Source organism: Belonocnema kinseyi, chromosome 4 (genome assembly GCF_010883055.1).
Source record: "Belonocnema kinseyi isolate 2016_QV_RU_SX_M_011 chromosome 4, B_treatae_v1, whole genome shotgun sequence".
NCBI lineage: Eukaryota > Metazoa > Arthropoda > Insecta > Hymenoptera > Cynipidae > Belonocnema > Belonocnema kinseyi.
In genome coordinates, this window is record NC_046660.1 from 128,135,202 (window position 1) to 128,159,843 (window position 24,642).

General features: G+C 33.1%; 1 protein-coding gene across 3 annotated transcripts in view; it reads left to right on the forward strand.

Moving 5' to 3' along the window:
- Positions 1-24,642, forward strand: part of LOC117171950 — a 278,456-nt gene that overhangs the window by 66,156 nt on the left and 187,658 nt on the right. For all 3 annotated transcript variants that reach the window (XM_033359634.1, XM_033359633.1, XM_033359631.1), the window contains one exon: positions 22,615-22,836. In XM_033359634.1, the coding sequence (XP_033215525.1) occupies positions 22,626-22,836 (211 nt within the window). In that variant the 5' untranslated portion in view covers positions 22,615-22,625. The remainder of the gene's footprint in view (positions 1-22,614; positions 22,837-24,642) is intronic.

Consider the following 24,642-nt stretch of genomic DNA (forward strand, 5'->3'; position numbering starts at 1 on the left):
ATATATAGTATATATTTTTTTATAGAACATTAATCTTCTTGGTCAAAAATTCACCTTTTCCCTCGAAAATTTAAGAATTTTATTGAAAATTCGTTTTTTTCCTTGTTCAATTCAATTTTTTTTCACAGCTTTTATCTGGAAATTGAACTATTCCATTTTTGGTTGAACTTTAGCCTGTAAATTGTATTATTTAGAACACCCATTATCTTTCAGAAAATTAATTTATTTGTTTTCGATTATGACTTGAAATATTATTTCAGTATAAAAATTTTTTATTCTTAACCCATTCAATTTGAAATTTTTTAAGCAAAAAAAAAATTTCGTTAATTATCAGCAATATTTGACCGTTCATTTAAAACAATACATTACAAAAAACTGTTAAAAACTATACAAATTTGAACAGAATGGTTCGAAATAAAAAGCCTTGAAATGTTAAATTTGTAATGAGCTCAATTTTAAGTTTAAGCGCTACAATTTAAAATAAAAAAAAGATTTAGAATTAATTTAAAACTTGAAATTATTTCAAATAATTTGAAACACGATTTACACTTTTGCAGATTTAAAAAAAAGCTGTTTGAGAATTGTACAGTATTTAAAAAGAATAAAAAAAATTGTTGTGATTTCTAAGAACATTGAAAATGATTTTTTTATTTTGACAAATACATTTTAAGTGAGTATTTGAAAACATTTAAAAAATTAAAAAAAAAAAGAATCCGGAAGATTTTAAGGAAATTTTTTTATTTTGCAGTTTGTTTAATTTTAGGAAAAAATCTAATTAACAAAATATATCAATTTTCAACCCAAAGGTTTACTTTTTAACAAATTAAATTAATTTTCTATCAAATAATTGGTGTTTTAACTAATACAATGTACAGGATAAAGTTTCAACCAAAAATTGAATAGTTCAATTTCCAGATAAAAGCGATTAATTTTGAATCAATCCTAGAATAGTTACATTTTCAGAAAAAAAAAAAATTTTAATCGAAGATATAAATTTTCAATAAAGTTGTTAAATTCTTAACCAACAACATGAATTTTCGACCAAGAAAATTAATGATCTACAAAAAAAGACAAATTTTAAACAAAATACATGAATTTTCAACGAAATTATTCAATTTTAAAGTCAATAAAACGAATTATCTACAACACGTTGATTTTTTTTCAGCGAAAAATATGAGATTTCAATCAAAGAGTTAAACTTTCAACCAAATAGTTAAATTTTTAACCACAATTATAAAACCTTGTTGAAAAAAACAGTATTTTTTGTTTACAAAGTAATTCAACCTTTAGTGGAACATTCGACTTTTAAGCCCAAGAAGATGTACAGTTCATATTACAACTAAACAATTGCATTTTTCACCAAAAATGATAAATTTTTAACCAAAAAGATTAAATTTCTACCAAACAAGGTCAATTTCCAACAAATTATATAAACTTTCAACAAAATTATTTCATATTAAAGTCAAAAAGAGTATCATCTACAAAAAAGCTGAATTTTTAACCCAAAAATATGATTTTTCAACCAAAGTTTTATTGTCGACCAAATAGTTTAACTTTCACTTACAGTTGAAGTACTTAGTTAAAAAATTAATTTTTTCTTATTAGGGATTCATATTTATAGTTGAAAATTCAACTATTTTCCTTCAAATTAAATAGTTTGTTAAAAATTTTACTTTTTTGTTAAAATTGCATCTTTGAGCGTTAAAAGTAAACAATTTTATAGAAAGTTAAACTATTTGGTCGACATTTAAAACTGTTGAAAAATCATATTTTGGGTTAAAAATTCAGTTTTTTTGTAGATCATACACTTTTTGACTTTAAAATTAAATAATTTTGTTGAAAGTTTATATATTTTGTTCGATATTGATCTTGTATGGTAGAAATTTAATCTTTTGGGTGGAAAATGTATCATTTTTGGTCAAAAATGCAATTGTTTGGTTGAAATATGAACTGTAAATCTCCTTTAATTCTTTACTTTTACAAAGTAATTCAACTCTTAGTGAAATAATAATTTCACTAAGAGTTGAATTACTTTGTAAAAAAAATAAAGTTATTTTCAACAAGGTTTTATAATTATGGTTAAAAATTTTAATATTTGGTTGAAAGTTTAACTCTTTGATTGAAAACTCATATTTTTCGCTGAAAAAGATCAACCTTTTGTAGATAATTCGTTTTATTGACTTTAAAATTAAATAATTTTGTTGAAAATTCATGTACTTTGTTTGAAATTTGTCTTTTTTTGTAAATCATTAATTTTCTTGGTCGAAAATTCATGTTATTGGTTGAGAATTTAACAACTTTATTGAAAATTAATTATTTTGAATAAAAATAATTTTTTTATCTGAAAAGGTAAATTCTAGGATTGATTAAAAATTAATCGTTTTTATCTGGAAATTGAACTATTTAATTTTTGGTTGAAACTTTATCCTGTACATTGTATTAGTTAAAACACCAATTATTTGATCGAAAATTAATTTAATTTGTTAAAAAGTAAACTTTTGGGTTGAAAATTGATATATTTTGTTAATTAGATTTTTTCCTAAAATTAAAAAAACTGCAAAATAAAAAAATTTCCTTAAAAGAAAGAGAATTGTTAACAAAATACATGATTTTTTAACCAAAAATGGTATAGACTAGTTGTCAGTTTCAAAAATATATTTTCAACGAAAGAGATGAACCTTCAAATAAAAGAAATAAAAATGTTAACAAAGTAATGGAATTTTTTATAGAAAAGAGGACTTTTTACAAAATAGTTACATTTTCAATAAAATAATTAATTTTTCACTCAAATAATTGAGTTTTTATCCAAACGAGATGAATTCCAAAATCACCAATTTCTTTAATTTCTTTCAAATGCAGATCAAGATTTAAATAAGACTATGATAATATAATCATATATATACATATATATAATAGTATTAATATTTATATAATTTATATTTTATACTCGAGGTAACGTAACCTCAAAATACACGCATTAAAGAGGCGCGCGAAGTATTCTAATCATGAGAATCACCAGCCCAGCATCGAAATCTGGAAATATTAAAATCCCAATCTCTTAATTTTATTTCAAAGCAGATAGTGATATAAATAGAACCGCCGAAGTATTCCGACCGGCAATCCGGCACCTTCGAGTTTTCAAATTCAGAAGAGGAGAAATGGGTTGCGCGCGGAACCCAGGCATTTAAATCATCTCCTACCATATTCACACGGGCATAGACGTTGGACCGCGTTTCGTTTCAAATCTGGGATCCCTGGCCGTTACTGAATTACAGAAACGATTATGACTGCTTGTTATGTCATCCTTAGCTAGTTCTTGTACTAATCCGTCGGTAATTTGTTTAGCCGATCTCTTACCTAATACAATATTTACTTTGGGACAAATCTCACGCCTCAAGGCAGTCGAAGAACACTCTTATCAGGTACTTGGGAAAAATTGTTTTAAATAGGGTATATCAAATTAAAGTATAAAATTTTACAATTAAGAGAACACGTCTGTATTTCTAGATTCAAAATCTCAAAAACTTCTTCAAAATGATTACAATGAACACATGTTTGTCGTCTTTATAATTTTCGTTCCCCTTTTTTCACTCCGTTAATTGCTCTGGGGATTAGGTTGAATGGGTACTCACTTATTTTGACTGCTGATCTTATCATTGAAGGACAAATCCAACTGCGATAAAGCTTGACTGATTGAATCTTTTGAATTGCCAACTTTAGTTTCAAATCAGCAAACAATGAAAAAAAAATTTTATTTGTGACACAATAACATAATTAAAAATCTACACGCTACGTGGGCACATTTTAATGGCGCTCGATTATCTATTTACCTGGCGCTACGCGCTCGGTCTTTATATTTTCGCACATTCTTGCGCAAACCTTTTAAAATAAAGACTCAAAAAATCCACAACTGTAATTTTTTGATTGTGAATTCTCTTTTTTTTAATGAGCTTAGCTCGAGAGTTTGAGTGCACCTACGGCACGCGACTAATGGTGCGAAATTTTAGCCGATTCCTTTTTTTTCGTATCTTGCATAGTTTGACCAAAAAAATGGAATTTTTGGGTTTTTCATTATTTTTGGTAGGATCGAATATGGAACTTTCCACTTTTCGTCCAAATTAAAAAAATTGTTATGATAATCGTTCAGGGCACAAAATCAAAGTTTGTCTTCTCCTGACTTTTTTCATATCATGCGTTGTTTGGCTTAAAATGTTCATTTTAGTTTGTTTTTTTGGATATTGGAAATGAACTGCCCGTGTGGAAATATCTCGGGTTAGCCCTGATACAACAAGGTTTCTGGTCGGGGACTGACCGGGCTGTATTTGTTTTTTAAGAGTCTAGCCGTGCGCTGATCGGAGACTCGCTAGGTAAAATTTATGACAAAACCCCAGTCAGGGGCTGACTGGGCTCTGATCGAACAAATCTTATGATCGAATGTTCAGACGGTAGCTGGCCGGGCGCTGATTGGCAATAATAGCATTGTTAAACTTTGTTCATAACTTAATTACTTTTTCTGATTTCATTAAGAAATGGATGCGTATACCCGCATGGGTGTTCCACGCGTGAAAATATATTCTGAATATCTTTTTGACGCCACAAATTTGAAGGTTTCATGAATTCAGCCTAAGGAACAATGCATTTTGTGATAAAAATTCGATGACACTTTTTTAAAATTCGAACTGTTTTTTTCTTAAGAAAAAAAACTCTAAGTTCCATCTTAATAAAAAATTACAAATGTTCACAAAAAATTTACATTTGATATCAATCTTAAAACGCCGTAAAATAGTATGAAACTCCTAAAAACCAAACCTAACACGAAAGTTAAAAAAATTTTATTATTAAAAAATTTTCAACATTAACGATTAAATTTCTGCGGTTCCGTCGTTAAAAATGTTAACTGTTGATAAAAAAATTACATATCCTGTCATTTTAAAAAGTTGTGAAATAATATACAACGGAAAAAAACAAAACATCATGCGAAGAAAAATTGCAATCGATTTAAGTTATTTATTTAAAGAGTATTTTATTGATATTCCTGTTAAAAGTTCGTGTATTTTATATTTAAATAACGCCGCATAATAATAAATAATTAGAAAAAGAGAACTTAATATTTGGTACTTTAACTTTTCTGAACTGTAGCTTATGAGGATGACTTTTTCAACGAGTTTCAACTTGTCGGTTTAGCGCAGTGGTTAGCACTTCCGACTGCTAGGAGTTAGATTTAGGTATAGCTATGTAGGTTCGATACCCCGTAGCGTTAGAAATTTTATTTGGAATATAATGTTTAAAAATGTAATATATATGTATTTACTCTAAACAGGACTATTAATGTTTAAAGTCAAAATACTCGCAATTATTAAATATTTATATTTTTAATACCTTTTTGTATCTCAACGACTACGTGAAAATAGTTAATGTTGTCTGTGTGCTGGACGTGTGAAATTTAATACATTAATATGCTCCAATTCTGCAGTAAAAATGATTCAAATTGATTCCCTAATCCGGCTTAAAGCTGGGCTCTCCAGCCGTAGAATGGCCAGCCTTCGACTTAAATTTCCACCCGGGTAACTCTGATAATTTTCTTTTTGTAGAAAAAAGTCATACGAATAAATTGTTTGAGGTTCGGAGCACTATAAATAACCGTACATAGAATTTTGAAATCTTAAAAAAATGTGGTTTCAAAAACTTTGGTACGATCAAATTTTGAATTTTCAGGTTTTCGAAAATATTAAAAAAGTTGTTATAATCATCTTGTAGGGCTTTCATTAATCAACGTTTTTTCCTCTTGGCTTTTTTCATATCATGCGTTGTTTGGCTTAAAATGTTTATGTTAGTTTTTGTTTTTTGAATACTGAAAATGCTCTGACTCTGATCATTTTCTTTTTATAGAAAAAAGTCATCGGGATGAATTGTTTGAGTTTCTATGTACTATTAATAAGCGTTCATAGAATTTTGATATCTTAAAAAAATGTGGTTTCAAAAATTTTGATACGAACAAATTTTGAATTATCAACTTTTCGAAAATATAAAAAAAGTTATGATCATCTTGTAGGGCTTTCATAAATCAACGTTTTTTTTCCTCTTGACTTTTTTTCATATCATGCGTTGTTTGGTTTAAAATGTTCAGTTTAGTTTTTTTTTTTTTGATATTCCAAATGCTCTAACTCTGATAATTTTCTTTTTATAGAAAAAGAGACATAGAAATGAATTGTTTGAGTTTCTATGTACTATGAATAAGCGTTTATAGAATTTTTAAATCTTGAAAAAATGTGGTTTTACGAAATTGTTCTTTCTTTTCAGGCCTTAAAAAGTGTGTTAAAGCATAATCCAATCTGATCAATTTTTTGAAAGTGATCCTGCTTACAGAATACAGACTACAGACAGACAAAAACCTTCGTAAAAGTCGTTTTTTCTGGCTCAGTGAGCCTCAAAACGTGGAGATTTCATGAAAACCGGCAAAGTGAAATTTTACATAAAACCAATAACTTCTTATTTGGATGCAAAGTAAATAGCAGCGTGCCCAGAGGTGGACCGCGGAAAGAATGGTTAAAATGTGTGGATGAGACCCTAGTTAGAACAGACATAAGAAGTCAAAGAAACACGAGAGCCTGCATGAAAAAATGCATGGACATAAAAGAAGCTAGAGAAGTATGCCAGGACAGGAAAGTATGGCGGCAAATAGTTAATAAAAAGAGTGTCAGTAGAGTGAATGACGCCTGAAACAAAAGACCTTGGCCACTAATGGACCCAAGTGGGAAACCTTGCATAATGACTTCATGAGGTTCTTCGCTTGTGGTGATTGCTAGAGAGATTGATCATCAACCTGGGTCGGAGCAGTGTTGCGGAACGAACGTGTTATTTACTTAAACAGCACGAGAATTCTGGATCAATCTGAAAAATCTCTATCCCTTCCACACACTACTTCTTTCCCCTACCGAGTGATACCTACCAATAATGAATTTGTTTATTAAATTTGTTAAAAAAATAAAATTGGAAACAAAAATTAAGAATTTTCCTGAAGTTATTATAAAGTTTCTTATTAAAAAGTTTACATCGAAAAACCGAATTTTTATATCCACAAATGCCTGATTAATGCATTTTTAAATTATATTTGTTTAAAAAAATCATTAAATCTATCAACTAATTATAAATGTGGCTTGAATTGTCATAAAGTTCCCCATTTAAAGGGTTGGCAATAAAAAAAAAGAATTTCGCTGCCGATGAATGCCTGAATAATGCATTTTTTATTACATTCCTGGCTAATGCATTTGTTCATTAAATTTGTTTGTAAATTTAATAATAATAATCTCAAGAAAAATTTCTTAATTATCATATTGTTTTTATCGAAATTTCTCGCAATATAACTTAAAAACCGTAAAATTATGGAAAATCGTAGAAAACAGTCTTGCAACAAATAATTTGTTCATATATTTTTTTATTATATAATACTGGAATATTTTTAAATAATGTGAATCTATGAAACTTAGGCGATTTCAACAATCTTTCTGTTATTGAGAAGCACCGGGAGGGTCAAACTATTCAGCACTGTTTTTGTAACCAAATTTCAAGTGGTTCGATAGCCAGGTGGTTAGAGTGCTCGGTAAAATACACTAGTTTATGTAGTTTAGGTAGGGTTCGAATCCTGAGCGAGTAGGATTGTTTAGAGCGTTAAAGCGTGCAATTATAAGTGTAAGTGACCGTCTGTGCGAATTATGTATTTCATAATGATAAAAAATGACGATTATATAATAATAATTTTTAAAAAAACTTTTTTTAAATTAATATTTGTCAAAGGTTGGGCCGGCGTCATTTCAATAGATGGCCCATATATGGGACGAAATAACGGCCCGACGTGGAGAAGCCAAAGGCGGTTGACCGTTATCTTTTAGCTGGTTGGCCCGACCAGTGGCGTACGAAGTTGGACGGATCCAAACAGTTGCATTTTTAATTAAAAAGATGATTTTTGAACCAAGAAGTATAATTTTTGAAAATGGAATAGGTCATTTTCAAATAAAGCATATGAATTATTAACGCAAAATAAATTAATTCTTAAGAAAGTAGTACAACTGTGGCTGCATATAAACTAAGTGCTACTTTCAAACATTTAGTAGAGTCTGTGACTAAAAACGGTGGCTTATTGATAACATTTTTATTTTTTAACAAAATAAATTAATTTTCAAATAAATAGTAGAATTTTTGACTAAACAAGATGAATTATAAACCAAAAATATAATTGATAGCAGACTTTAAAAAAAAATTTGGATATTTCTGAATAAGTTCTCCTAACTATCTCCTGGAGCCCTCTTTTGATTGTAGTTATCAAACATTTTTCTGTACATCCTGTACAATCTTGCACAAGTGACTATTCATGAACTTGCTCACATAAACGCGTATAGGGTTCTTTACAGAAATCCGTCAAGAAAATTTCTGTTTCTTACAGCTGTAAAGTTGCCTTCCTTTTATTCCCTTGAATACCCAACTCACTATCGAAAGAGTCAAGCCACTAGCGAAACCTCGCGGATTAGTTTCCATGCAGTTTCACGTATAGGATCATCAAGAAGTTCCTGTGCAGTGTACATGAACCTATACCGTAATTCAAGATCAGTAACGGAACCAGTACAGTATCATTCAAAGATGAGGTTGCATGCTGGTTCCTCTGCAGGATCATGTATAGTTTCCTTAGTCAAATTTTTGTACAGAAAGTGGCAAGATTCCCGGTACAGTTTCGTAACATGTGCAGGATCCTACGAGGTTTCATTATAGAAATTTTACCCGCGGTTTAATTCTCTAAAAATCATTATCGCGATTAGAACAAAAACTATGCATGCCATAAAGAATTATACGAACTACCTATATTTGTAGATCTTTTTGAGATGAATAACTTTCCTCTAAAATTGTTTTTCGCATTTCGCATAGTTTTTCTGGAAAATGCATTTTTTTATTTTTTTAAGCATTATTACGATAGTAACAAAAACTGTACGTCCTATCCAAAAATCGTTTGGAGTACATTTTTAGATATTTTCTCGAATTCTGACAGTTACGCTTGTGTGTGATCTGTTTTGATTCATTTTAAACCATATAATATTTCGTGAATTAGCTTCAGTTAAACTTGTTTAAAGAAGGCCTACTTCTTGTTACCGAGAGGTTTAAGCCACCAGTGTTTCTTTTTATCGGCTAAAAACATGTTTATTTCATTGTGAAAAAATCAGTGCATAGTTTTTTGTTTTTTTTATTCACTAATATAGGAATCACACGTTGAAACTTTTCGCTGTCGTCGTTGCCATTCGAGTGCTCCTTAACGCCATGTTGGCCCCGTGTTTGACAGTAATTCTCGCGGTGTGACTTCCGACTACGCTCTTAAGTTCAACCTGCCTTTTTTCTCTTTCACTCTTTTGCCGATATGCATATATGGACTGATTACTAATTTTAGTATTGTCTTATTTAAATTTTGGTTTATCGGTTAAACGATTCAGCAACTGTCAGCTATAGTCATTTTTTATTTGCTTCTAATAAAATTCTCATTATGGGTTTGTTTTAAAAAATGAAAATTTACTGCGTAAAATAATTATGAACGAACTGGCGTTTGCTCCAAGAACTATGTTGAGTTGCCCTTTTTTTGCTACCTCATTGAGGTACCATGCCTGGATATATGTGCTTTCGTCTTCACGCTAGAAAACTTACCCCGAGATTGTTTCTTTAAAACATTAAAAGCAACTAAATAATGTATTCTATCGTAAGGTTTTGAACATGTATAGTTAAAGGAATAATAAAGTATTCCAACAGCTTGTATTACTATTCTTAATAATTTAATATAAATTGCATAGAAAATTCACAAATTGGTTGTCGCCTACTCTAGCAAAGTTCCCCCTTATATATTTTTGCAATATAAAGTCTTTTATTCAATAACACAGCCCGACTTGAAAATTGCACAATAGTTGCGACTAGTCATTTTCAGTCAATTTTGGGTCGCTAAATCCAAATAAGGACTCAGAAATGCTCTGCCATATGAGGATATTTAAATATGCTAAACTGAAGGTTCCAAAAACTTGATTTTGGCCTATATTTCAGTTTATGTACTGGAATGTATGGAAGCTTCTAATGTGTCCCCAAAGGGTTTTCATTTTTATTGGCTCTTCTCACATATTCCTTTACACACCTCCCATATACTTACTTGGTGTTGGGAGGGGTACCTGCACTTTAAGGTGGGTTCTGAACAACTAAAAGCAACAGCTTTACGTACTTAGAGAAAAACTTTTTCATTAGAGGTACCGGTCCAGTGACTGTCCGGAGATAAAAAACTCCCTTGCTAGGCTAGTGTTTACCGCATATGCCGAGCTTCTTCCAGAATGCGAGGAGGTAATCGAACCCGTAAGTCGACGGACTGGGTCCAAAACCTACACTGTTAAAAATGTTTGGAATTCTACAACACATCTACCATAATTCTACCATAGAAGCGTAAGGTAAAATTGCAATTATGGTATTGGACTGACGAAATTGCAATTCATTTATTGAAAGCATTGTAAATCGTGAAGTCATCGTCCAGCCTTCCAATGCATATATTAGAGCGTTTATAAGACGAAAATTGTGCAGAGGAAAATTACAGAACTAATGGAATTCAATGTATTCACGGTGTTCATCAAATTCAAGGAATACCCGAAATTCACGAAATTGATTAAATACACGAAATTCATAATATTAATGGAATTCACAGAATTCATGGAATTCATTGATTTGAAGTGATCCATGGAATTCATTTAACTAAAGGAATTCGAGGTATTCACTGAAATCAAGAAGTTCACGGAATTCATCAAATTTATGAAATTTACGGAATTCGCGAAATCCACGAAATTCATGGAACCTACGGAATTCACGGTTATACGCTTAATTTCTGAATCTCACGTGATTCACAGAATATGCTTCATTCACATTATTCACGAAATTCACGGAATTTACAGAATTCAGGAAATTTACAGAATTTGCGAGATAGACTGTAATAACGAAATTCATGCAATTCGCGGAATTCACGAAATTCAAGAAATTAACGGAATTAAAAAAAAAAAGAATTCTCGGAATTCATGTAACATTAATTTCGTGAACTCCATGAATTCCACTATTTACTTTAATCTTATGAATTAGTTAAATTATGTAAATTTCTTAAATTCCTTGAAATCTATGAATTTCGTGATTTCTATCAATTCCAGCTACTCCATGAATTCCATGTATTCCGTTGATTTCTTGATTTCCGTAAATTATTTTGGTTACGTGAATTCCTTCAATTCATAAATTGCTTGAATCCCGTGAATTAAATGAATTGCGTGAATTCCGTAAATTAGGCGAATTTCGTGAATTCCTTAATTTTCTTGAATTTCGTGGATTCCGTGAATTTAACAAATTCTATGGATTTCTTTAACTCTTTGAATGATTGAAATACTTGATTCTTGTACCCCAGAGCCTTATCGCATGACTTCGAAAGTCAATAGTGCGTGGGTAGGTGTTGTAAAGTTTTAAGATTTTAAGCTAATAGCCATGCGACACGGAAGGGAATGCTTGTCTATAGCACTGTCGTGCAAGCTTATTTGATTTTCGATCGTTTTTGACGCAATTTGTTGATTCTTAACGGCTGCTTGCTTCATTTTAGTTGGGTAATTAATACCTCGTTTATTAGCAGGTTTAAATGCTTCGCTATGTAAGTTTTCAAAGTTCGATCCAACTGTTTCTGTGATGGCTTTAGTCATTTGATCTGGGTAGTTGGACTATTTAATGTACAGTTTAGCTGCTTTTTTATATTTTAGGTTGTCTTTACAATGTGCTGGGTGTTATTTTGAACAGTTGGGTATGGCATACAGAAGGTACCGGACAAACGATGAAATATTTGGCAGTTTCAGTAGTAGTTCTAGCAGTAGAAATTTGTGACTAATATATGTCCTTGAGATCTAATTTCTATTGCGATATAATGCGCTCTACGCCCCTGGAGGAATTCTTTATGAACTACTAAATGCTGCAAATCAGACATTTGCTTTTGAAAGAAATATTGGTTTAGAATTATCCATTTTTTTCATGACCTAAATAAATGTTTCTTCTGATTGCTTATTTAAACGATAAATGTTTTCAATAAAATAGATCAGTATTTAATATGATCAACAAACCTTTTTCACATTCATATAATTATTTACTAGCTATATTTGTGTAAGATCTTAGTATCTAATAAATTTTTTTGTTTGCATCACGTGAATTCTATGGAAACTTGACCCTATAAATACCTTTTAACTGACGCTTTAGAAAAAGAAGTTTATCCTAGTTTCCCGGAGCCCAAATATCCAAATATTGTCCCTTACAGTTTGGGAGAAGGGTGCAAAATTATTGAGTTGCGCCGGGCGCGACAAAGACTAGTTGCGGCTGTGCAGTTAACTATTTGTAACTAAGCCAATAATGTCAACAGCATATCACAATAAATGAAGTCGCAGTGCTACGAGATTCGAATGTACCTGTCTATCTAAAATAATCATTATTATAATCATCATTATAATATAATGGTACATTCAACAAGTTGCCCTAAACCTAGGACTCTTTAAAGAATGGATGGCTTCCTATACGTACATGTCAGCGACCGTTTTCAAAACGAAGATTAAATTCTACATTGATATACTACTATTCAGATTGATCATTATACCCAAGCCAATCAACTTAACATCGTGATGCGTCAAAAGGCAGGCGGAAGAGTCTACACAATCTACATTACTTGTCCACTTAACCGGAATTTTCGGACAACCTATACAACCAAGATCAATAACTATAGTGTGCTAAGAGGTGAAGTACAGACAATATCCAGGAATATGAAAAATGCATCTATTCATCCTATTGTGATTTCGGCTACATACAATGTGCGTGAAAGTTTCATACAAAAGCTTGAACGTCTAGGAATCAGTGGGACACTGGCAAAACCTTAGAAAACGGGTTTGTTGAACACTTGTCGCAATGGAAGAAACTCTCGAGATAAACGGATGATAGTACGAGTTTTTTTTTCAACTTCAATGTCTTTGGGATCTTCTTTAACTCTCTGCAAAAAGTCTCTTCTCGTTGGCCTGAGGTAGATTTTCGACAGAAACAGGGTGATCGGTGAAGATGTGCGATGGATCTGCGAGAAACTGTTGATTCTCTCTCACCCATCCCTGCCTCTTCTGTATTCTCGTGCTTGCGTCAGATGACACCTGTATTTTGTCAACAATATTCTGCTTGATTGTCAGCAGCTTTTGACTTTTTCAGTGTGTGACGATAGATCTTTAGTTCTTCTGTGAACTTTCGAACCCTTACCGTGAACGGTCAACCAGATGCTATTTAGTCAATCACACACTGAACACGGAACATATTCTGTATTGCGCATCCAATGTTCTTGTTTAGTTAATGCAAGCATTTTTTGGTTTTTGGATTCATCGTTGGTTTTAGCCTTCGATTTGAATCAGCTACAGCTCTTGCTGCACCATACACCGAACAATTAATGGTCCAGACGCCGGACTCCTCTGAAAATCGCGACCATCTCTTAGAAGGTTCCTGCTTTCCACGGTTGGTCTTTATGTCGCTTCCTCATCATCGTCTGCAGCTTGTTCATGCAGTCTTTGGGAAAGCGTTTCGTGCAAATATCCATTTTTCGAGTGGTAAATAGCTTCATCTCGTAATGACTCTTTCGCACCTTACTGAAGCTCTGCATGTTTCTGGCATCACAGAGCGTACTTACGCACCACAAAATCTCTGCGAACAGGGGTAAATCTGGCATCTTAGCAGTCCCACAATTCATCCTTGCATTAATTCGCCCACTTAGTGTGAGCATATCGTCCGTTCTTCCTCGCATTTTTGTCAACATTATTTTGAGCGCCCCGAACTCTAGGGTGATAGGCACTGTTTGTCCATCTATTGGTAAATGCCAGGCGCGCTTGAGCTCTTAAATTGCACCTATACATTTTTGATGGTTCGGTGATATCATTGTTCTTCCCTGGAGCAGCTACGGAAAGGGTCAGTCCATCCTTATAGAGCCCTGCATACAAGGATGAGGTTGCATAACTAGAAAAGTCGCCGGTTATCCAAACTTTACCGTTTAAGATACCTAACCCAGGTGCCATTCTGCATTTGGCACGTTTATTAAGCCTCCGCTTGCGGGACCAATCCTGGACAATTCCCCGCGACTGTTTATCAATTATTGTACCCTTATCAGCAAAAACTCTTGATGCATGGATCCTCTGTCCCTAACCCGAGAAGGCATCCATCTTAAACCTGAGACAAACGTGAGATGAAACAATGATAATAATAATAACCATACCAAAGGTGTTTTTGCGTTGGAGCCACGGTACGGCTTGGGCTTTCCTCTGATGACTTTGACGGCTATGTTGATGAGAGCCCTGCTACTGGTAGGGTTTCCCATGCCAGACAGGCAGGCAACGAAGAGGACGGGGTCTAAGAAGAACAATAAAATCCATAAATTATTATTAAGAGTATTTTCAAGTACTTGAAACGCTGTTCGCTTCCCGTGGATGGTCGGGCGCCCCTGGAGTCGATGCGCCGCTGGAATACACAGCCTGCGGGGTGGTGGTGATGGTGAGCTGCGAGATGGTCAGGCAGATCTCACTAATCAAACCGCTGTCCAGAAAGAATATCTGCGACAAACGGTAGGCAATGGGATATCAACTGTGCCTGCTGAGGATGCTTTGTCTAGCGTTGGCTATTTGCAGCCAACCACCTCTACAGAAATACCGTGGGAGATTATCAAGTGGAATACCACAATGAAAGAGGAATGGCTGTATTACGAAAGTGCGAAGTTTAAGCTGAATATATATACTCAGCACAGAACTAAAATAAAGAAAGAATTTTAAAAAATAATTTTTTTTGCAAGCTTCAGAAAAAAACTCAATTTTACAATTTTATATAATTCATAATAAAAATTTCCTCATAATCAATCTGCTATACCTGGACCATAGAGTACATATAATACGCAATACGTTTTTCTTTTATTTGAATAAAGACGAGCATAAAATTGCTGTAAAGGTGAGAAGGACACAACGATATAAACAAAAGAAAAACGTCTTACGTAATATATGGATGATCCCTGTGTCGAAGAACGCTCCGTATGCCTACTTCGGAGGTCAGACAACTCAGCGGCGCCACTAACGAAAAAAAAAATGCCGGCAAATTAGCGACAAGTCAGCGGCGCCCTCTACAAAAATCATTCAAAAATCAATAAATTAAACAAAATGACTAGGTCAGATTTTTTCGCTTTTTATTTGCTTCACAGTGAGCTATGAATCGCTTTTGTAAAGTCAACCCGTATTTAAAAAACTACCACCTGTAATGGAAAAATGTATTTAAAAAATATTTAAAAAAGGACTAGGCTAGATTTTTTTTCTATTTTTTGTTTTACAATTAGATATGAATCACTTTTGTAAAGTCAAACCTTATTTTAAAAAACTACCCCCTGTAATGAAAAAAGTAGTCAAAATAGTATTGAAAAAATGACTAGGTTAGATTTTGTTGCTATTTTTTGCTCTCAAATGTGATATTAAACACTTTTTTAAAATCTAGCCTTATTGTAAAAAACAACCCCCTGTGCTGCACAAACGTATTTAAAAAATGAAAAAATCAAGATGAAAAGCATTTTTAAACCATGAACACAATTTTTCTAAAGCATAACTAAGGAGTAAAATTGATAAAAAGATATATTTCGGGTTTCACTCGTATAAAAAACTACGAATTGTTTACCCAAGTTTCGTAAACATTGCAGTTCACATCCTCAGAACTGAGCTGAAACTGAGGTATCAGGTCATGTTGTTCTTAGGTATACTCTCTACGATTCCTGTGATTGGCCAAAGCGCTCCACCGTGGGGACTGGTCGAATCTGATTGGCTAATCAAGTCTGAATTTACTCTCATGTTCCTTAATACGTTAGCTCACCGCTCTCCCGGTTTCTCGAATATAGACTTTTCCACAAGAACAAGGGATTTTATATACTCCTGGATCACTGAGGGGTGCCTTTTTATCTTTAGGGTTATTTAATAGTTGTCCCATTTTATCAGGTGGTTTAAATATGGTTTGGATGTTGTGTTTGTTGAGAATTCTTTCTATTTGTTCTGTGATACCTTGGATCTAGGGTAGAGTGGTGGTCATTTTTCTCTCTCTTTCTTTCGTAGGTTGTGTTGACTTGCTTTTTTGAGTGTGTTTTCTTATTGCTTTATCCATTTGTTTGTTTGTGTAATTGTTCCGTATCAGGATTTGTTTAACGTTTTGTAATTCCTTTTGTAAGTTATATTTGTCTGTGATGGAGACAGTTCTGTGTACAAGGGAGTTGATGGCCGATTGTTTTTGAGATGGGTGATGGCGGGTGGAGGCATGTAGGTAACTGTTTGTATGCGTGGGTTTATGTAAACGTCATGTCCTAATGTGTTATTAGATTTTTTGTAGACTAATACGTTCAGGAAAGGCAATTTTCCGTTTTGTTCTATTTCCATGTTGAACTGGATATTAGGATGTAATTGATTGATAAAATCGAAAAACTTATTTAGTTCATCTCGTCCATGTCGCCAGATGAAAAATGTCTCATCAACGTAACGGAACCAGAATTCTGGTTTAAGCTTGGCTTGGTTGAAGATTTTAGTTTCTAGATGTTCTATAAAGACATTGTCTATTACAGGTGAGATTGGGGATCCGATTGCTACCTCTGAGGTTTGTTCGTAGAATTGGTTATTGGTTTAAAAAAAAAAAGACTTGATTAGCCAATCAAGTTCGACCAGTCCCCACGGTGGAGCGTTCTGGGCAACCTTTAACATCGTAGAGATCATACCTAAGAACAACATGACCTGATATCTCAGTTTCAGGTCAGCCCTCAAGATGTGAACTGCAATGTTCACGAAACGTTGGCAAGTAATTCGTACTTTTTACACGAGTGAAACCCGAAATATCTCTTTTTATCAAAATGAATCATCGTGAAAGCATAAAATGTATTATTAAGGAACTCTACGGGGATAGTATTCTTACTAAAACCAACACCTTTAGTAAGCTCAGTACTTCTCAAGGTAAGCCACTGACATCCTTAGCTTCTTTAAAACGGTGCAGGTCAGCTTTTCGTATCAAACACCCTTAGATTTGACATTTGGTCTACATTGGATCGCATTTCGTTTGAACAATCCCAACGAATTAAAGAGCTGTCCACCTAAAAACAAAAAACAAAATTTGACCAAAAGAAGAAATAATCAGCAATTTAGAATTCACAAAATATACCCTTCCACCCGAAAAAGCGAATGACATACGACGCAGGACGGTTAACATTTTGCGCCAAGCTCAAGTTCCCCCCTCAAACTTAGCAAAATAGGAAAAAACCGCAATTAAAGAACTCAATCAAAATAAAGATATTATAATTTTACCCGTAGACAAAGGCAACGCAGCAGTAATAATGAGTAAAGAAGATTATAAAAACAAAATCCTGGACCTTCTAACTGACGATATATACAAAAACTTAAAAAGGACCCCAAAAAAACAATAGTCAGTAAAACAAAAACTCTTCTCACAGACTCTAAACTTTTCAGCCAAACAATATCTAACTTAATACCTACTAATCCCATCTCTCCAAGACTTTACGGGCTCCCAAAAATCCACAAAGAGAATATTCCACTCGGACCGATCGTCAGCGCAATAAACTTACCAACGTATAACCTAGCACGCTTCCTCGCTGCAAAACTAAATCCTTTCACAGGAAGCTCCATCACTCACGTCCAAAACTCATTTAAATTTATTAAAAAGATACAACATATTCACATTCAATTCCAAGACATCATAGTGAGTTTCGACATAGTATCTCTTTTTACGAAAGTACCAATCTCTGATACAATTGATATTATTAAATATCTCACAAACTTTCTTTCCGAGCTCGTTTCTATGATAGAACACTGTCTCAATAATACTTACTTCTCGTTCAATAACCAATTCTACGAACAAACCTCAGGGGCAGCAATGGGATCTTCATCTCACCTGTAATAGCCAATGTCTTTATGAAACATCTAGAAACTAAAACTTCAACCAAGCCAAGCTCAAACCAGAATTCTGGTTCCGTTACTTTGATTACACATTTTTCATCTGGCGACATGGACTCAAAAAAACAAGTCAACACAACCTACGAAAGAAAGAGAGGGAAAAATGACCAGCAGCCTACCCTACATCCAAGGTGTCACAGAACAAATAGGAAGAAATCTCAACAAACACAATATCCAAACAATATTTAAACTACCTGCTGAAACAGGACCGGGAGAGCGGGAGAGCGGTGAGCCAACGTATTAAAGAACATGAGAGTAAAGTCAGGCTAAAACATTTCACGCAATCAGCACTAGCTGAGCATCATATCGAAACAGGACATAACATTTTATTTGGTGAAACAACAGTCATTGCGAAAACACAACAAATTTCCAAGAAAACATAGAGAAGCAATGGAAATCTTAAAACACCCTAATAACATCAATAGGGACAATGGATATAATACCAATCCGATTTGGCTTTCCGTTCTCCCGGATTTACAAAAGAAGACTTGATTGGTCAATCAAATTCGACCAGTCCCCACGGTGGGGCGCTCTGGCCAAACACAGGCATCGTAGAGAGTATACCTAAGAACAACATGACCTGATACATCAGTTTCAGGTCAGCCCTGAAGATGTGAACTGCAATGTTTACAAAACGTCGGCAAACAATTCGTAGTTTTTTACACAAGTGAAACCCGAAATGTCTCTTTTTATCAAAATGAATCAACGTGAAAGTATAAAATCTATTATTAAGGAGCAAAATTATTGTTCACCCCTAATAGTGACAAAAACAACCCCCGTATTTGCATCCGAATGCAAAACTGAAGACTAAAGTAAAAAATTGTAGACATTAACTGTTGGGACTTTTATCCTCCTGATTATTGTGTTCTCCATTATTCTCCAATGTCATTTACAATGCTCGAAATACACTTACAAAAGCATTAACAATGCTTTTGTAAAATTAACTCTTATATGAAAGAACAATATCCTGCAATGAAAACACGTATTGAAAAAAGTCGATATTTACATAGATGGAACTAACTTATAAAATAGTAATATGGTACTTTTAAGCGTAATTACTTCTCCCCCGTACTTGTTACAAAAATAACCACCGCAATGTGCACCATTTTCTAGTCTTACATTTTTATAATTTTTTACAATTTTATATCTACGTGTCAGAGAGGGGTTGATTTTAGACGTTAAGGGTTGGAGCTAAAAATCGGAAAGGGTATTTTTGAGGAGCCTAAAATTCAGAGACTCCATTGACACTGAAAAATTCGAAAACAAATTATTTGTTGACAAAGTTAGAACTACATGGTAGAGAGGGGTTCATTTTAGACGTTAAGAGTTGGAGCAAAAATATTCGAGAGTGTATTTTCGAGGAGCCCAAAAATCAGAGACTTCATTGACACTGAAAAATTCTCAAAATGATTATTTTTTGACAAAGTTATATCTACGTGGTAGAGAGGGGTTGATTTTAGACGTTAAGGATTGGAAAAAAAATCGGAAAGGGTATTTTTAAGGAGCCCAAAAATCAGAGACTCTATTGACTATGGAAAATTATCAAAAAGATTATTTTTTACAACTTTATATCTAAGTGGTAGAGAGGGCTTGATCTTAGACGTTAAGGGTTGGAGCCAAAAAGTTGAAGTCGGTATTTTCGAGGAGCCCAAGAATCAGGTACTCCATTGACACTGGAAAATTCTCAAAAGGATTATTTTTTTACAATTTAATATTTTCGTGGTAGAGAGGGGTTGATTTTAGACGTTAAGGGTTGGAGAAAAATTTAAAAGGGTATTTTTGAGGAGTCCAAAAATCAGAGACTCCATTGACACTGAAAAATTCTCAATTAGATTACTTTTTTACAATTTCATATCTACGTGGTAGAGAGGGAATTTTGTGGATCCAACCCCCCCACTATCAATTGAGTCTCTAATTTTTCGGCTCTTAAAAATTGCTGATATCGAGGTTTAAAATTTTACTAGCGGGTTGGTGTTTTTTTACATAGCGATGGTTTTTATGATCTTTTATTTGGTGCATTCAAGAGCCGAAGATAGGCCAAAAATCTGGTTCATTTTCTCTATTGTAGATTTTATTTTTCGCAAGGTGGTGGTTTTTTGAAAATGGGGTATGTTTTGGATTTCTGCGTGAATTCGGAAGCCCATAATAAGCCCAAAATCAAGTGTTTTTTGTTTTTTCCGAATTTGAGTTTTTAAATAGGGGATATTTGGGGGGGGGGGGTAGAAATTGGTTGTTTTTGCGTGCAAGACCCCGAAAAAGCCCTAAATTCTGATACAAAAAAGTTTGGGAATTTAGTTGGTAGAGGTGCTAACTTGAGAGACCTCATAGGCGCGCTGGAAGTTAATTAAAAGCATTAAAAGGTGAATGGAGAAATGTAAATTATATTTTTTGAATATACACACATAGACTAGAAAATGATATACATTGCGGCGGTAATTTTTGTAACGAATAGGGGTGAGAAATAATTACGCTTAAAAGTACCATGTTACTATTTTATAAGTAAGTTCCATCTATGTAGATATCGACTTTTTTCAATAGGTGTTTTCATTGCCAGATATTGTTTTTTCATATGAGAGTTAATTTTACAAAAGCATTGTCAATGCTTTTGTAACTGTCTTTCGAGCATTGTAAATGACATTGGAAAATAATGAGAGAACACAACAATCCAGAGGGCAAAAGTCCCAACAGTTAATGTATACAATTTTTGACTTCAGTCTTCAGTTTTCTATTCGGATACAAATACGGGGGTTGTTTTTGTAACTATTAGGGGTGAACAATAATTTTGTTCCTTAGTTATGCTTTAGGAAAATCGTGTTCATGGTTTACAAGTGCTTTTCATCTTGATTTTTTCATTTTTTAAATACGTTTGTTCAGCACAGGGGGTTGCTTTTTACAATACGGGTTGATTTTACAAAAGTGTTTAATATCACATTTGAAAGCAAAAAAATAGCATAAAAATCTATCCTAGTCATTTTTTCAATACTGTTTTTAAATACTTTTTTCATTTCAGGGGGTAGTTTTTTAAATAAGGGTTGATTTTACAAGCGATTCGTAGCTTACTTTAAAGAAAAAAAATAGCAAAAAAATCTAACCTAGTCATTTTGTTTAATTTATTGATTTTTGAATGATTTGTGTGGAAGGTACCGCGGAGTTGTCGGCAAGCTAGTGCCGGCAAAAATATATGCATTATATGACATTTTGTTTTTCGTGAGTGGCGCCCCTGAGTTTGCTAACCTCTGCTTCGGTTTGTGCTTGTAACGTTTCAACCACTTCAAATCGCGAAAAATCCTTTTACCCACGTCTGGTATAAATGCTTTAGACGTGATTCATGAAAAAAATCAATTATTTTGATCTGACACATTAGACGACCCCCTTAACCATTCCTCTAATTTTGGACTAGTCGTTCTGAATTTTGCTATGGGTTTTCGAACTCCTACATCTATACCTAAATATATCGCGTAACAGTCGAGAGTTTAGACCATTGCACTAAACCTATGAGTTTTAACTCCATTATAAATCCATCCACATAAACAACGGCTTAAAAAAGTTAAAACATAAAATTTTGAAGTCTGTTTTTATAATTAAATATTTGTTATTATAATAGGATATTTAAATGGCAACTACAGGAACTGTTAACAGGAATTTCAACAAAGTTTTTTTTTAAATAATTTTTATCGATTGAGATTTTTTTCGTGCATTATTTCATTTTTTCCCTTAGAGACTACTTAACTATTTTTTACGATGACAGGTTATAATAAGCAAAAAATTTTTCAACTTTTGAGTAAGGTTTGGTTTTTAGGCATTTTAGACCATTTTACAACGTTTAAGATTAACGTAAACGTAATTTTTCTCAACATTTACAATTTTTCATAAAGATGGAAATTAAAATTTTTTTCTTTACAAAAAAAAACAAAAAAATTCTTTTGGCGACAGTTGTATGTATAATTTTTAAAAATTTTATAACACATGAAACATATTTAAAAAAATTTGTAATCCTTATACTGTCGGCATAATACTGCGCCGATCGTGGAGCCAGCCGTTATCCAGTACTGGACATACTACTGATTATCCGTACTGATGACCAGCACTGGTTTAGTTCTGCTCTGGTAAAACACTGGCCAGCTTAACATGACATAGCCTCTTTAACTTTAAATGACCCATATCTTCCTGGCCCCGAAGAAAATATTCATCAGTGCCCTTAATCAGGTTTTCGAGAATAACGAGTTTAAATACTCATAAAAACATTATTTTTGCATACTTAAACCTTTAAAACCCTCAACAATAATATTTCAGGCAATATAAGACTTTAGGTATTCTCTGGTCTGGACGAAGCATGGTTTTTCCTACACCAGATATTCTGATTGGGGCCCTAATTATTTTTTTCTAGTCTAAGTATTCCGATAGGGACTCCATCAGAATCCTTCTCCAAATAGGGAAAGATAGGGAAATTTCTGCACGTGAAGCGCGCATGAGACTTCTAGTATTTAATTGGATCTAAAAATTTTCGAGTTTCTAAACTAAATTTTTTATTATTTTTCTTTTCAAGGTACAATTGAAATGATGGACACGGGAACGGTGCGACTGGTGATTTTTCTGGGAATGTTTTTGATTTTTGCCAGTGATTACGGCTCATTAATATCTACAATTTTCGGAAGTAGCTCAGAACGGAACTCTACATTAACGAGGCCAGAGGGACCACCGCGAGAGGGTCCAGCTGCCGAACGAGCGTATAACGCAGCAGCGAAGAAGGCTTTGCATAAAGATAATGGTAAGAGGGTCCTGAAAATAAGAGTAAACCACATTAATACTTTTTGAGGAAAAGGTGATTTAAATTTAATCATACTGTTTACTGCTTTAAAGTCCTTTTTTTGTTTTCTTTTTGTTTCGTTTTTGATTCTCGCTAAGAAAATGCTTTCTATATTTTAAGCTTTTCAAAAACTTTTGATTACAGTTTTACTATTATTGAAGGCGAAATATTTTCTGTTTAAAAAATTTAAGAGTTTTTCTAGAGTAGAAGAATTCAATACACGATTTTAAATAATGTTTTATTAATAATTATTTTTTGACAATTTAAGCGAAGAAAATATATAATAAACTAGAGAATATATTCATATACAGCGAACAAATTACATTAAAAAATACATTAAAACAAGTATTCATCAGGAAATACAGGAAAAGGCTGTAGAAGGGAGAGATATTGAAAATACTCACTGTAATTAAATAGAGGTAAGAAAATCCTATTTGTAAAGTACATGTTAAAGCATGCTTGTAAAATATTGGATGAGAGGTTTATTATGGTTTTCTTAATTTCTTTATGATTATTTAATATGAGACGATTGCCTGTCTTTTTGTCAAGTAAGTTAATGAAATTTCTTCCGTCTTCTGTTGCAAGATTATTACGGTTTTGTCAAGGTTTTATCACACATTGTTTTTAAGTTAATGAGGATTGGTCTATGGTCAGAGTCTAGTTTATCTAATGTGGAAATATTGTAGTCAAAAATGTTATTTTTAATTATTGCTATGTCAATAAGGTCTGATATATGTTTAGTATCAAATGGAAAATAGGTGTGCGTATATGGTGCTGTAATATCTACGTGTCTATCATAGACCAATTGAAACAGTTCGTTAGCATTTTTTTTTGCTTTTTTTTCTAATTTTATGCTAAAAAAAAAGATTTTTTTGCTTTTTATACTTCGGAAAAAAGGGTGGCGGCGCTAGCAGGACGTCCACTCAGCGCCGCCATCTAAGAAAACTCACTAAAAATGATTATAATGCGATAAACGATACGTGGATCTTTTTTGGATTTTTTTTTGCTCTATGATGATATACATTACGTTTCCCAAAAAACTACCTCTTAGTCTCACACAACTACCCCTTGTGATCAAAAACGTTTTCAAAGTGTGAAAACTACCTTTAACAATGTGAACCTGTTTGAGGGCTTCAAATTAATCACATGACACTTGAAAATTTTGCCCTCTTTATAATTTCCGCAAATAACTACCCTTCCACGTGAACGTATGCAGCAGAACATTTATATGTATGCAAAAAGAATTTAAAATAATCGAACTTAGAAGAAACTGTTAAATAATATTTTTTTCTCTTTTTTTTTGCTCTCTGATAATATATAATAACCAAAAACTGCTTCGAAGTAACTGTTAGTTGATATTTTTTGGCTCTTTTTTTTCTCTCGGATAATATATAATACGTTCCCAAAAACTACCCCTAAGTCATAAATACTCACCCCTTTTGGTCAAAAACGTTTTAAAAGTTAAAAAACCACCATGAACAATATAAAAATGATTTAGGACTTTAAATTAATAAAATAAGACTTGCAAATTTGCCTCTCGTTATAATATTCCCAAAACTACCCTTCCACGTGACCGTATGCAGCAGAACGTATATATGTATGAAAAAAGCATAAAAAATAATCAAACTTAGAAGAAACTATTAGTTGATATTTTTTTCTCTTTTTTCTCTCTCCGATAATACATAATACGTTACCAAAAAACTACCCCTAAGTCATAATACCCTCCCCTCGTCATCAAAAACGTTTTAAAAGTTGGAAAACCACCTT